Raw genomic sequence first — 14204 nt, forward strand, 5'->3', positions numbered from 1 at the left:
CTCCCCCTGGCCACGCCAGTCAACCAGCTCGGGCTACGGTGATTGGTTGAGTGAAGGGCATGTGATCTGAGTTGGTCTAATGAGACTGTTTGCCTCCGGGATAAAGGCAAATTTACCACTTAAATGAAGTTTTTTATGGTCAGACTCCTTGGTGTGCCCACTCTCTGTCCTCCCCCTCTCTGCTCTGGGCACACTGGCTTCCAGTCTGTTCCTTGAGCAAGACTTAATACCCCTCCCCCACAATCCTTCCATTCTGAGTCCACTACCTAGAAGACAGGCCCTTCCGCCGGGCTAATCCCTACCCATGTGCGCTCCGCTCAGACATCGCCTCTCTCTGTTCTCATGGCCGCTTTCCTGCCTCCTCTCGGATCCCCTTCCTATCCTGATGCCACCCCTTTTATTTTTATTTTTAATTTTTTTTTGAAGTAAAATAGCCTTGTTTTATTACGTGCAGACTATATATAAACAAACTACCCACTCTGAAAACAGCAGGTTCTGGCTTTTCCCAGGGCCCTCAGAAACCTCTGGGAGACTAGTTCCTTCCCCAGAGAGAGGGGTGTGTGTGTGTGTGTGTGTGTGTGTGTGTGTGTGTTGGAGCCACACGCTTCTTCCCTCTCTGGTCCAGGAGGAGGCATCTCCATCTTACTCCTCTGCAAGGAATCGAGGAAGGCTTGCCACTCTGCAGGGTAAAATCGCTTATAGACGTTGGTCTTACTCCGAATCTGTTTCTGGGTCTGTTGACACTAATTCTTCTCACCCCAGGCCATAGCTTTATAGTCCTCCCCGCCCTCCTTCTCCGTCATGAAGTGTATGTAGTCAGTGAAGTCTGGAGACAGCATGTTTGCTTTCTTTTCTGGGAGGCTGGCTTCTACCTCCATGTCATTTACCCCATACAGTCTGATGCCACCTCTTTTAGCCATGTGACCCTCAGTGAGTCATTTCCTCTCTCTGAGCTCCAGTTTCCTCGTCTGTAAAATGGGATACTATTTATTGTGCAGGTTCCCTTCCAGCCTGGAGCCCCCTGAGGTTTGGCATCTTGCCAGATGCCCAGTACAGAGCCTGATGTGGGCCAGGAGTGCTGTAGGGGTTAGCGGAGTGAAGGCAGGAGCAGTCCAGGGAAGCCGTGGCCACCCAATCCTTGCCTTGCATGATGACGACTCTCTTCACTGCTTCCAGTCTGCTGACACCACAGCAGTCCCTGTCGGCTTGGTCAAAGGTATGTCTTGAAGAGAGGGGAGGCTCGATTAGGATTCGCCTACAGCTCCATTTTCAAGAGCCTCAACCCAGTCTATGCCTCTGAGGTCCTAGGGGAGGCAGGGCTCACATCAGTATGCCATGTCAACCCACAAGTTAACAGCACAGGTGAGGCCCCTGAGATCCATAGAATGGGAGATGACTTACCTAAAGTCACACGCTAGACGGCGGCAGCTTCGGAGTGCTTTTGGATGAGGACGGTTCCGAGTAGTGGTGATCCCTTGCCGTGCTCTGCCCTCAAACACTCACAGACCCTTCTGCACGGACCCCGGGCTATGCACTTAGTAGATGTCATCTCTTATCTTTACCAACAGGCATTTTCTCCTTTTACGGAATGGGACACTGAGGCTCAGAGCGTGGTAATTAGTCACTCAAGGTCATTGTTGGTGGAGCCGAGATTCTGACCCAGGTTTCTGGACTCCAAAGTACTTCACTCAGGAAGGCACGAGAGAAAAGTGGTTAAGAGCACAGAATCTGGGGGCACCTGGATGGCTCAGTGGGTTAAAGCCTCTGCCTTTGGCTCAGGTCATGATATCAGGGTTCTGGGATCGAGCCCCGCATCGGGTTCTCTGCTCGGCTCCCGTCCTGTCTCTGCCTGCCTCTCTGCCTGCTTGTGGTCTCTGTCTGTCAAATAAATAATAAAATAAAAATCTTTAAAAAAAAAAAAAAAGCATAGGATCTGGAATTGCAAAACCTGCTTGAGAAGCCATACCATCTTTTTTTAATAAAAGCTTGTTTCTCTTGGGGCGCTTGGCTGGCTAAGTTGGAAGAGCACACGACTCTTGATCTCAGGGTCATGAGTTCGAACTCCATGTTGGGTGTAGAAATCACTTAAATAAATAAAACTTTTTTTTTTTTTTTTTTTTTTTTAGATTTTATTTTTAAGGGGCGCCTGGATGGCGGAGTCAGTTAAGCATCCAACTCTTGGTTTCGCTCAGGTCATGATCTCGGGGCCGTGAGACCCAGCCCCTCATCAGCCTCTGTGCTCGGCGTGGAGTCCACTTGAGATTCTCTATCCCTCTCCCTCTCCCCTCCCGCTCATGCTCTCATTCTCTCTCTCTGAAATAAATAAATAAATAAATAAATCTTTTTAAAAAAGATTTTATTTTTAAGTACTCTCTACACCCAACATGGGGCTCAAATTTATAACCCCAAGGTCAAGAGTCATATGCTCTACTGACTGAGCCACCCTGGTGCCCCTAAATAAATAGAATTTTTTTAAAAACCACTTCTTTTTCTTCAGGGGTTAGTTTGTGTCACCAGGAACCCCATGCCATTTGCTGGTTAAAGTAGCAGTTTAAGTGGGATGCCTGTAGGGATGCCTGGGGGGCTCTGTTGATTAAGCCGATGCCTGCAGCTCAGGTCGTGATCCCAGCGTCTTGGGATCGAGTCCTGCATCAGCCTCCTTGCTCAGTGGGGAGCTTGCTTCTCTCTCTGCCTCTGCCCGCCACTTTGCCTGCTTGTGCTCTCTCTCTCTGACAAATAAATAAATAAAATATTAAAAAATACTAATAAAGTTGGATGCCTGGGTGGCTCAGTCGGTTAAGCGTCTGCCTTTGGCTCAGGTCATCATCCCGGAGTCCCGGAGTCTGTCTCTCCCTCTCTCTTTGCCCCTCCCTCTTGCTCATGCTCTCTCTCTCTCTCTCTCTCTTAAATAAATAAATAAAATCTTAAAAAAAGAAAAAAAAAGTTGCAGTTAAAGCCCCAGCTAGTTGTGTGTGAGTGTATGTGTGTGTGTCCTCCCTAACCCCCTGCTGGTGAGACCCCCACGTCAGAGCTATTTGAATCCCTACTGCGAGCTGGTTGGTGGGGGGCACCTTTTCTTCCTGCCAGCCCCATGTTTAGCCCAGGTCTCAGAGGTCAGGCCATGTACTGGAGACCCCAGAGCCCTAGCCCTGGTTATGGATGGTGTCTCAAGACCACTTTGTCCCCTGCTGGTCCCTGAGGTCTTTGCTCATCTGAAGTCAGGGTTGAGTTTGGTTCCAGAGCCCCAGCGTGTGGAGACCCCTCGCTGGCCCAGGTCAATGGCATTCTACCCTTGAGGGAGCCTTGGGGACATATCTTATGTCCCCAGGGAGCTCTGCCAGTGACTTCCTTGGCCCCAGTCAAGTCCCAGTCACCCACCATGGCCCAGACTCCACACTAGCCACCCGGACTCCTGAAGGCCCCACTCACCATGCTTCATGTTGTCCTTCCACTCGCCCACATAGCAGTCACCATTGACCGCGTACACCTGGTGTCTCAGTCCGTTCTTCTGGGCCTTCCGGTCCCATCCCTTCCACAGGGGCTCCGACTTCTTCAAGCACTTGGAGATAGGCATGTTGCCTGCTTCTGTGGGGCCAGGGGGTGCTGGCAAAGCGTTAGGGACATCAGGGGCTCAGTATACCCCTAGTAGTGCCAGGATCCTGGGGCTTCCTGGGGATGCGCTTGTCTGAGCCCAAATGACATGAGTCATGTATGTTCTGAGTCCCCGGGCAGATGAGCAAGCAGCCCCTTGAGGGTGACCCTTCTGTGCTGGACTGACCCTTGCCTGTCACCTCCTTTGCATCTATCTCTAGGGTCCCGCTGAGGTAGGTCTGATGACACAATTGCTTGGGAACCCAGGGAAACCAGTAGAAGAGGGGGTTTGTGATGGCGTCAGGAAGAAGCTGTCCCTCACCGGTAGTTGACAGTCATTATTTAATAACGAGTATGACCAATCCGTGTGGATGCTGGCCTAAGGCTGGAGCTTTTTCTGGAGGCCCCAGTGCTGTGCACTGGGATCCACTGCAGGAGAGAAGCAGGTGGCTGAGGTAGGGGGGGATACCCAGGCCACTCTGGGCCTGCAGGTAGCCACTACCACGCAGCCTACAGGGACACCTTCCTGGCCCCCAGTACCCAACACTGCAACCCCTTTGGTCCTGCCTTATCTGTTAGAGAGTGCTATTTCTAGCGCTCTAGCCAGTGCCTGGCTTTAGAAGCTGTCAGGGAAGGGGGGGTCCGGGTGGCTCAGTCCGTCGTTAAGCATCTGCCTTCTGCTGAGGTCATGATCCCAGTCCTGGGATCGAGCCCAGCATCGGGCCCCTTGCTCAGCGGGGAGCCTGCTTCTCCCTCTCCCACTCCCCTTGCTTGCATTCCATCTCTTGTTGTCTCTCCCTGTCAAATAAATAAATAAAATCTAAAAAAAAAAAAAAAAAAGCTGTCAGGAGAGTCCACCAACTAGAGATACTGCCCATAGGGTGACCAACTGTCTGGATTTGCCTAGGACTGAGGGGTTTCCTAGGAACTTGGACTCCGGTACTAAAACTAGGACAGTCCCAGAAACACCAGGATGGCTGCTCATCCTTCTACCTCTGACCTCTGACCTTTGCCCGGATACTCTACTTGTCTGCCTTATTACCTGGTTAGGTTTCTCCACCAGACTGGGGCTCTCCTTCCTGCCGTGACTGACGGGGTTGCAGAGAAACTTTGGGTGGTCTAGGGTCTCTCTTTATGCTGGGAGTCCCCCACCTGTGTTCTTCATGTCTCCAAGATCTCCAGTGCAGACATTCATGTCTATCTGTCTGTCTCCAGGGGGCTCGTGCAAGGTGATAAAGATGGTCCCCCCCAATCATGGGTATCTGTTTCCTGCTCCATGGGTTTGGGACACACACACACACACACACAGATGCCAGTGGCGCTAGCACCAGGTGCTGAGTGAGATATTTAACCATCAGCATGAGAGGTGCTGAGCCAATTACCTTTGGGCTGAGCAGGTTTCAGATCATGGTGTCCCAGGCATCCACCTACCCATGGCCAGCCTCATGGGTGTGCAACCTGTGCAGTCGAACAGGGCCCACACTTAGAAGGGCCCATGCTTGGTTTACTCCTTGGCTGGCACTGTTTTTAAATTCTTAATACTTTATGAGTGAGGGCCCCCTTCTTCATTTTCTACAATTTTTAAAAAAGATTTTATTTATTTATTTGACAGACAGAGATCACAAGTAGGCAAAGAGCCAGGCAGAGAGAGAGAGGGGAAACAGGCTCCCCGCTGAATGGAGAGCCTGACGTGGGGCTCCATCTCAGGCCTGGAGATCATGACCTGAGTGGAAGGCAGAGGCTTAACCCACTGAGCCACCGAGGCGCCCTCCCTCTTTTTCATTTACACTGGGTGCACATATCAAGGAGTTCCTTCTGTGGGGCTATAGCAGGGTCTCCAGGAGTCTGACCAGGCTGACCAACCAGACGGCTGGCACGTATCTTGACAATCATGCCTACGAACAGGGTAAATCACTCCCGGCAAAGAAAACAGTAAGGGCAAAAACTGAGAGGAAGGAAACCGTCTCAGGTCCTAAATGTAACGTTTTCCTTTTTTCTCCCATTTCCTAGTACCACCTGTACAATGACGAATCTTTATATGTAAATTAATTTACTTTAAAAAATCAATATATTTATCCAAGAAAGAAACTACATATCCTTACTATAAATGGAAAACCAGTATCAAATACCTTAAGGGGGAAGCAGAGTAAAAATAAAAATACTATAAAGAGGCCACCTTAAGTCTTAACTAGATATCAGTGGCTTACAGTCGAGATTAGCAAATGTTCAGAAAGGTGTTAATTAGCACCGAACTGACACTTTCTCCTTGGTTTTCTCAGAAGTGTAATGGAACCAACCTAGAACCTAATAACTTTTTAATGATGTCTTTGGATGTTACTTAATGCCTCATCAGGGTAATATAAAATCACCCTCTGTCCCACTCTTTCTTGGGAGCAAGGGTTTTCTGTTCAAGAGGAGGTTACGATCTTAATACAGGAGCTACGGATAGGAAAAGAAAGCCTTGTAAGGAGGGGCGCGCGGACCGTGCCCGGTTGTTTTGATTCTAAATAATAAATCAGCCACAGTGAAGGTGGAGGGGCGGGGCCCAGACGCAGGGGGGGCCACCCCGAGCTCCCACCCCACCCACCTGCCCCAGCTCACCTGAGCCCGCTCACCTGCGGGGCGGAGCCTGGATCCGCAGCTCGGTAGACCGGAGCGATGGGGTCGCCGCTTCCAGCCTCTATAACAGAGTGCGGCGCTGGCTCAGGCGTCCCCAGCCCGGCGGGGGTCGCTATGGCAACGCGGGGCCCCAGCAAAGCCGCCGGCAGAGCCCGCCCCTTCCTGCCGAGACCGTGTGCTTGCTGCGCGGCGGGGAGGGTGCAGAGTCGCTGGTGTGGGGAAGGACGTCTTAGGGCCTGTGCGGGTCCAGTGCAGCCCGGTTCATCGGCCCGCTGAGCTAAGGGCTGGTGGGTGAGCCCGAAGACCCGGCATCCGCAGAGCGTGCGCCCAGGGGTGCCTGGGGAGGATACTGCCCTCCCCATGTGGGGATCCCCAGGGCAAATACAGCACCCCGAGCAGACCGGAAAGGGTTAAATACTTCTCTGCCGTTTTCGGAACACAAAGCGGCAAAATTTGAAGGGAAAACTAACCACTCTCGTTCTTACTCCTGTTGCTGGGGAGGGCCTCTCCTAGACACCTTTAAGAATCAAAGAGAAGCTATTCAGACCCTCCACCTCTCGAAGATGCTTGTATTTTATTTTATTTTATTTTATTTTAAAGATTTTATTTATCTGAGAGAGATCACAAGTAAGCAGAGAGAGCGGGGTGGGGGGCGGGGAGGGGGTGGGGGGAGCAGACTCCCTGTGGAGCCGGACTTGGGGCTCGATCTCAAGACCCTGAGACCATGACCTGAGCTGAAGGCAGAGGCTCAATCTACTGAACCACCCAGGCGCTCCAAAGATGCTTGTATTTTAGACACACAGTTCAGCCCACCTCACCCCTCACTCCTCTCCTTGGTTCACATCCTTACTGTGGCTCCGCTGTCACTCAGAGTAAGAGCTACAGTCCCCTTAGTGGCCTTCAGAGTTCCCAGTCATCTGCCCCCCCCCCTTTCCTCTCTGACCCTGTCCCCGACTTCCGGCACCCAGGCTCCCTCTGCTCCAGCCACGCACTTGCTTCCTTGCTGTTCCTGGAAAATGCTGGGCATGTTCCTGCCTCAGGGCCTTTGTCTCTTCTGTGCCTTCTGCCAGGACATCTCTTCCTACAGATAGCAGTCTAGATCATTCCTTCCTGTTCTTCAAGGTGTCTTCTTGTTGTTGTTTTTAAAGATTTTATTGAGTCATTTGACAGAAAGAGACACGTCAAGAGAGGGAACACAAGCAGGGGAGATGGAGAGGGAGAAGCAGGCTTCCCGCTGACCCTGGGATCATGACCCTAGCGGAGCGCAGACGCTTGACAACCGAGTCAACCAGGAGCCCCATCTTCTTCAAGATTTTATTCAAACATCATCACCTCAGTAAGGAGTTGCTGGACCACTTTTTTTTTTTTTTTTTTAAAGTAATCTCTATGCCTAACTTGGGACGATATCAGGGGTCACGTGCTGTACCAACTGAGCCAGGCACATGTGCCTGGACCACCGTATTTAAAACTGGAATTTCGGGGCGCCTGGGTGGCTCAGTGGGTTAAAGCCTCTGCCTTCGGCTCGGGTCATGATCCCAGGGTCCTGGGATCGAGCCCCGCATCGGGCTCTCTGCTCAGCAGAGAGCCTGCTTCCTCCTCTCTCTCTGCCTGCCTCTCTGCCTACTTTGTGATCTCTGTCTGTCAAATAAATAAATAAAATCTTAAAAAAAAACAAAAAACAAAAAAACCTGGAATCTCTTGGAGCACCAGGGTGGCTCAGTCGTTACACATCTGCATTCAGCTTAGGTCCTGATCTCAGGGTCCTGGGATCAAGCCCTGCATCCTGCTCGGAGGGAAGCCTGCTTCTCCCTTTCCCACTCCCCCTGTTTGTGTTCCCTCTTGCGCTGTGTCTCTCTCTGTCAAATAAATTAAAAAAAACCCTGGAATCTCTATGTATACTTCACAACCTATTTTCCTATTTCCCCAACCTCATCACTGTTTCATGTGGTGTAGCACTGTCATGTGTGTGTGTGTGTGTGTGTGTGTGTGAATACACATATTTATTGTTTGTCTTTATTTTTTTTTAAGATTTTATTTATTTATTTGACAGACAGAGATCACAAGTAGGCAGAGAGGCAGGCAGAGAGAGAAGAGGAAGCAGGCTCCCTGCTGAGCAGAGAGCCCGATGCAGGACTCGATCCCAAGACCCTGAGATCATGACCTGAGCCGAAGGCAGAGGCTTTAACCCACTGAGCCACCCAGGCACCAAGGATTTATTTATTTATTTGAGAGAGAGAAAGAAAGGATCAGCAGGAGGGACAGAGGGAAAGGAATAGAGAATCCCAAGCAAACTCCATGCTGAACGCAGAGCCTGATGTGGGGCTCAATCTCATGACTCCGAGATCACCACCTGAGTCTAAACCAAGAGCCAGACGCCACTGACTTTGCCACAGGTGCTCTGAGTATTGCTGTTTTTAAATCTCTTTAGCAATCAGGACACCTGGGTGGCTCAGTCAGTTAGGTGTCTGTCTTCAGCTAGGGTCATGGTCTCACGGTCCTGGGATCGAGTCCCACATTGGACTCCCTGCTCAGCAGGGAGACCGCTTCTCCCTCTCCCTCTGCTGCTCCACCTGCTTGTGGGCTCACTCTCTCTCTCTCTGACAAATAAATAAATAAGATCTTTAAAAAAAATAAATCTCTTTCACAATCTTGTAAGAAAATCTTGTTTTGATAGGCTTTTCTTTGATTACCCCTAGGCTCTCCTTCATTGCTTTGTTCTTCATTCCCATTGGAATGCGACATTTTGTTTGCTTGTTTTTTGTTTTCATTTTTGGAATGGGACTTTTTTTTTTTAAAGATTTTATTTATTTATTTGACAGAGAGAAATCACAAGTAGATGGAGAGGCAGGCAGAGAGAGAGAAAGAAGCAGGCTCCCTGCTGAGCAGAGAGCCCGATGTGGGACTCGATCCCAGAACCCTGAGATCATGACCTGAGCCGAAGGCAGTGGCTTTAACCCACTGAGCCACCCAGGCGCCCTGGAATGGGACTTTTGCTCTCATTTCCATACTCACTGCATCGTTTATAGTTATTTTGTTGGATGTATGTCTCTCTCAGCAGAGGAAATTGATGGACACAGAACTTGCCCTTGGTAAATTCTTTCTCAACCAAGTTTCTTTTAGTTGCAGCTAGAAGCACCATCTCATACTACCTAATAAAGGAAATTTATTAAGGATACAAGAGCGTTGGAAAGCTGTAAACAGCAAAGCCATCCTCTTCCTGTCTCTTGGTCTCTCCATCTCTCTTCCATTCAATTTTCTCCTGCTCGTGGTGGAAAATGGCTGCCCCTTAGATCATCTCAGTTATATAACCACTTACAGAAATTAATTGGAGGGGCGCCTGGATGGCTCAGTGGGTTAAAGCCTCTGCCTTCAGCTCAGGTCACCATCTCAGGGTCCTGGGATCAAGCCCCGCATTGGGCTCTCTGCTCAGCAGGGAGCCTGCTTCCTCCTCTCTCTCTGCCTGCCTCTCTGCCTACTTGTGATCTCTGTCAAATAAATAAATAAAATCTTAAAAAAAAAAGAAATTAATTGGCTCTTTCTGAATTCCAATCCCAAATTCATGAGTGGTCCAGCTAGGGTCTGGAGTCATGCTGGCCAGTCACACTGCTGATGGCTATAATTTTCTCACAATATTCTCCTCTCCTTCTCAGATACCTGGCCAGCAGTCCCAGCAGGCTCTATCCTAGTACAAATCGTCCCTTCGTTTGTGGCTTTATCCAGAACCACCCTGCCACCTGCTGAGTGGTGCCTCATGGTCTAGAAATTCCTCTCTTCCTAGGTCAGTCTAAGACACAGCATGAGCCCTGGTCCCACCACTGCAAGGAGCCCTTTCCCAGCTCCTAATCACATCCTGGTGCAGGGAAGCTAGAACGGTCTCCTGGAGAAAACTGTGGAGCAGATTATGGTTTATCGGCATCTGCAGGCCAGCTGGATGGGCAGGTTACAAATCTATGAGATTTTTCACTATATGGGGTCAGCACCTGGTAGCGTTATTCTCAAACTCCTGAGTGGGAGCTATGGACTGGCCACTTCCCAACACTGAGGTACCAAGAGCATCAAGCCTGAGGGCTCCTGTTTCAAATACCCTGGTCTCATAATTACTTGCTAGACTTGAATGGCTAGAATTTAGTTGGGCTCTTCTCAAGGATCTTTTGTAAAGCATGCTGTGAAAAGAGCTCTCCTATGTGGTCTGAGGTCTCCAGACCAAGTATGTATGGTCTCCTCCATATATTCACAGATAAACATCCCCTTGGGGAGGCATGGTCCTGTTTTCACTTTCCCCAGCACAAAGCTTTGGCTGAAAGCCTGCAGGCTCTGCAGATTTCAACTCTAGGGGGCGCATTCCCACCGCAGGCCACTCCTGCCTGAGAGCACCATCTTTAGATAAAATGAGAATGGGGTCTTCTGAAGTTGAGTAACCTGGGTCTCAATCTTTCCAGAAGTGGCAGGAAGGACCCACCTGTCAGGACAAGCAAAAGCCTCCAGCACATATAATAGACAAAACTTGGAGACAACTCAAACATCCATCAAAAGATGAATGGATAAGCAAAATGTCATCTATACATATAACGGAATATTGTCCAGCCCTAAAAAGGAATGAAACACTGAGACATGCTGCAGCCTGGATGAACCTTGAAAACACTGTGCTAAGTGAAAGAAGCCAGACACAAAAGGTTGTATGAGCAGAAATATCCAGAATAAGAGAATCCACAGAGACAGAAAGTAGATCCGTGGTTACCTGGGAGGGAAGAGGAGGAGGAGTTAAGAGAGCGATAGTTAAGGGCAGGGGCTTTTTTCAGGGGTGATGAAAATATTCTAAAACTGACTGTGATGATGGCTGCTCAACCCTGTGAACATACTAAAAACCACGGAATCTTTACACTTTAAATGGGTGAATTGTAGGATTCCTGAGTTCTCTCCAGTGTTTTTTCAAAAAGTCTCCGATGCAGGATGAGTGCCCTCTAGCGGCTATCACCCGTCCAGCACGAGTCACAGGGCACCATTGTTTCTCATTTTTCATTCTGCCAAGTTAAAAATCAGAGAAAGTAATGCCTAAAGAGGGTAACACAATGTGCAGCAAACGTTGCTTAACTTTTTTATTGAAGTGTAAAATACATATAGAAAAGTGGAAATATCATCAACGTATAGCTTGAAATATTTTTTTTTTAAAGATTTTATCTATTTTATTTGACAGACAAGAGACCACAAGTAGGCAGAGAGGCAGGCAGAGAGAGAGAGAGAGAGAGGAGGAAGCAGGCTCCCCGCTGAGCAGAGAGCCCGATGCGGGACTTGATCCCAGGACCCTGAGATCATGACCTGAGCCGAAGGCAGCAGCTTAACCCACTGAGCCACCCAGGTGCCCCAAGCTTGATAGATTTTTGCAAACCAAACACACACTTCTTGTCAAGACTGGGGGTCTCTGGGACTCTCTCTTTCAGCAATAATGCCAAAAGTCCAGTTTGAGTCCCTTCATATTTATCTTAAGAGAGGTTTACTTAAGGTGCCTGGGTGACTCAGTTAGTTAAGCCTCTGCCTTTGGCTTGGGCCCTGATCTCAGGGTCCTGGGATTGAGCCCCACGTTGGGCTCCCTGCTCAGCAGGGAGCCTGCTTCTCCTTCTCCCTCTGCTCCTCCTTCCTGCTTATGATCTCTGTCTCAAATAAATAAATAAAAATTTTAAAAGATATATTTATTTATTTATAAGTAATCTCTACACCCAACGTGGAGCTCAAACTTTACCAGCTGAGTCAGCCAGGCACCCTGAGTCTCTTTCACATAAAATGAGGCCACTTCCAAGAGACTTTGTAGAGCGCCTCTTTTCCTTTTCTTTCTCTCCTTCTTTCCTAATCTCTAGGGTTACTCTATCAAGGTGGTGGCTACTTATATGGAAATTTAAGTTTAATAAAAATAAAAATTTCTCAGTCACACTAGTCATATTCCAAATATTTAGTAGGCACATGTGGCAACTGGCTGCCATATGGAACATTGCAGATGCAGGACATTTCCTTTACCATAGAAAGTTCTACAAGACAGTGCTGTTTTAGGGATGAGCTCTTATCTCTTGTCACTATCCCTTCCTTGGAAAGTTTTATTTCTCTCTTTCTATCAAATCCTCTTTTTTTCTTTTTTCTTTCTTTCTTTTTAATTGATCAGCAAAATTCTCTGTTAGAACCTAACATAATGTCTGCAGGGATAAGCCTGTGGAAATTACAGGGTTTGAAAAGTTGTTTGGCAAACAAACACAGCTAATAAATCATCCCAAAGAAAAATGCACAGCCTCACTAGCAATTAAATAAATGAAAGTTAAAATAACCTGACATACCATTACATACTGTCTAGACTACGAAAAATGTGTAAAAATGGTGGTCTGTAATATTGGTAGCACTGTGGGGAAAGAGGCACCATTACGTACTGCTAGTCATCCAGGGAATTAGGTAAACCCTCTTGAAACACCATCTGGAACTACGTTACAGAAACTATAAAACTATTTTCTGACTGAATTAATTCCACTTAATGACTACTATTTATTTACTTAACATATAGCTGGTGTGATGCATAGTACTTGGTACTTCAGTTTTCTTATTTTTAAATTTTTATTATTTTTTAAAATTTTGTTTATGTATTTGACAGAGAGAGAGAACACAAGCTGGGCAAGAGGCAGCGGGAGAGGGAGAAGCAGGCTCCTCGCTGGGCAAGGACCCTGAGATCATGACCTGAGCAAAAGACAGATGCTTAACCGGCTAAACTACCCAGGAGTCCCCATTTTTTTAAAGTACTTTTCTTCTTTTTTAAAAAAAGATTTTATTTATTTATTTGAGGAGAGAGAGTGCAAGAGAAGGGGTAGGGCCAGAGGGAGAAGCCGACTCCCCATTGAGCAGGGAGCCTGATCCAGGACGCGTTCTTGGTTCTTGGGAGTCCAGGATCAAGATCTTAGCTGAAGGCAGTCGCTTAACTGACTGAGCCGCCCAGGCGCCCTAAAGTACTTTTCACAACAATCCTATGAGATAGGTAGGAATCCTTATTCTCATTTTAAAAAGTCAGCAAACTCAGGTTCACAGAAGTTAGATAAGCTACCCAGAGGAAAAGATCAAGAAAGTGGCTGAGTCAGGATTCAATCTCAGACCCGTTAACCTAGGAAAACCTGGCCAGAACATAGCACTGACTCTCATTTCAGAGAATTACCTCCAAGGGAATAGTACACTTGGGGCAAGAGAAGAAATTTATGAAAAATATAAATACTAGCAGAATTCTTCCAAAAGGAAAAACTGGAATATGCACGCAGTAGATAATGTAAATTAGGCCCGGCACATACCAGGATCTCCATAAATGCTTAATTTTTTAAAAAAGCAATTGGGTGGGGAAAAGCTCTGGCCCTTTACGCCTGGGTGGCTCAGTGGGTTAAAGCCTCTGTCTTCGGCTCAGGTCACGATCCCAGAGTCCTGGGATCAAGCCAGGCATCGGGCTCTCTGCTCGGCAGGGAGCCGGCTTCCCCCCTCTCTCTGCCTGCCTCTCTGCCTGCCTCTCTGCCTACTTGCGATCTCTGTCTGTCAAACAAATAAACAAAAATCTTAAAAAAGAAAAAAAAAAAAAAAGCTCTGGCCCTTTAAACGACAGTCTGGTTAGGAAAGGAAGCCGCAGACTGCGCTGACGTGAAAAGCTTCAGGCCTCATTTGAATGAGCATGCGCAAAAGCTCGCCCTCGTTCCCTCGCCACGTTCCTATACTCAAATGCGCGTGCGCCGCCTGAACCTGGGGCAGGCAGTTGGCTCCGCCCACCTATTTAGGCAGGCGGAGACAGTCGCGTGAGTTCTGCGGGCCTACAATCTCCCGCGCTATTAAGTAGCCCGCCCCTTTTTGCACATGCGCATACTTCAAGCCCTAGAAGGAGGGGTTGTTGAGTGGGTCTTGGAGCTGCGCCTGCGCCGTGGACGCCCCTGCCGGAAGTGGGCGGGTCGTATTCCAAAGCCTAAAGGGCGGAGGGAGAAAACGCGGCAAAT

At 48.5% G+C, this 14204-nt stretch overlaps 1 protein-coding gene across 6 annotated transcripts in view; it reads right to left on the reverse strand.

The window, feature by feature from the left end:
- MORN3 (MORN repeat containing 3) overlaps positions 1-6342 on the reverse strand; it is a 29675-nt gene extending 23333 nt beyond the window's left edge. For 2 of the 6 annotated variants that reach the window (XM_032309878.1, XM_032309874.1), the window contains exon 1: positions 3430-4291. In XM_032309878.1, coding sequence (XP_032165769.1) covers positions 3430-3574 — 145 coding nt within the window. In that variant the 5' untranslated portion in view covers positions 3575-4291. Of the gene's footprint in view, positions 1-3429; positions 4293-4973; positions 5050-6192 lie in introns of those variants that run through there. The other 4 variants (XM_032309876.1, XM_032309877.1, XM_032309875.1 and 1 more) reach the window with 4 other exon arrangements.
- Positions 6343-14204: the final 7862 nt, after the last annotated feature.

Source organism: Mustela erminea, chromosome 13, assembly GCF_009829155.1.
Source record: "Mustela erminea isolate mMusErm1 chromosome 13, mMusErm1.Pri, whole genome shotgun sequence".
NCBI classification, from domain to species: domain Eukaryota; kingdom Metazoa; phylum Chordata; class Mammalia; order Carnivora; family Mustelidae; genus Mustela; species Mustela erminea.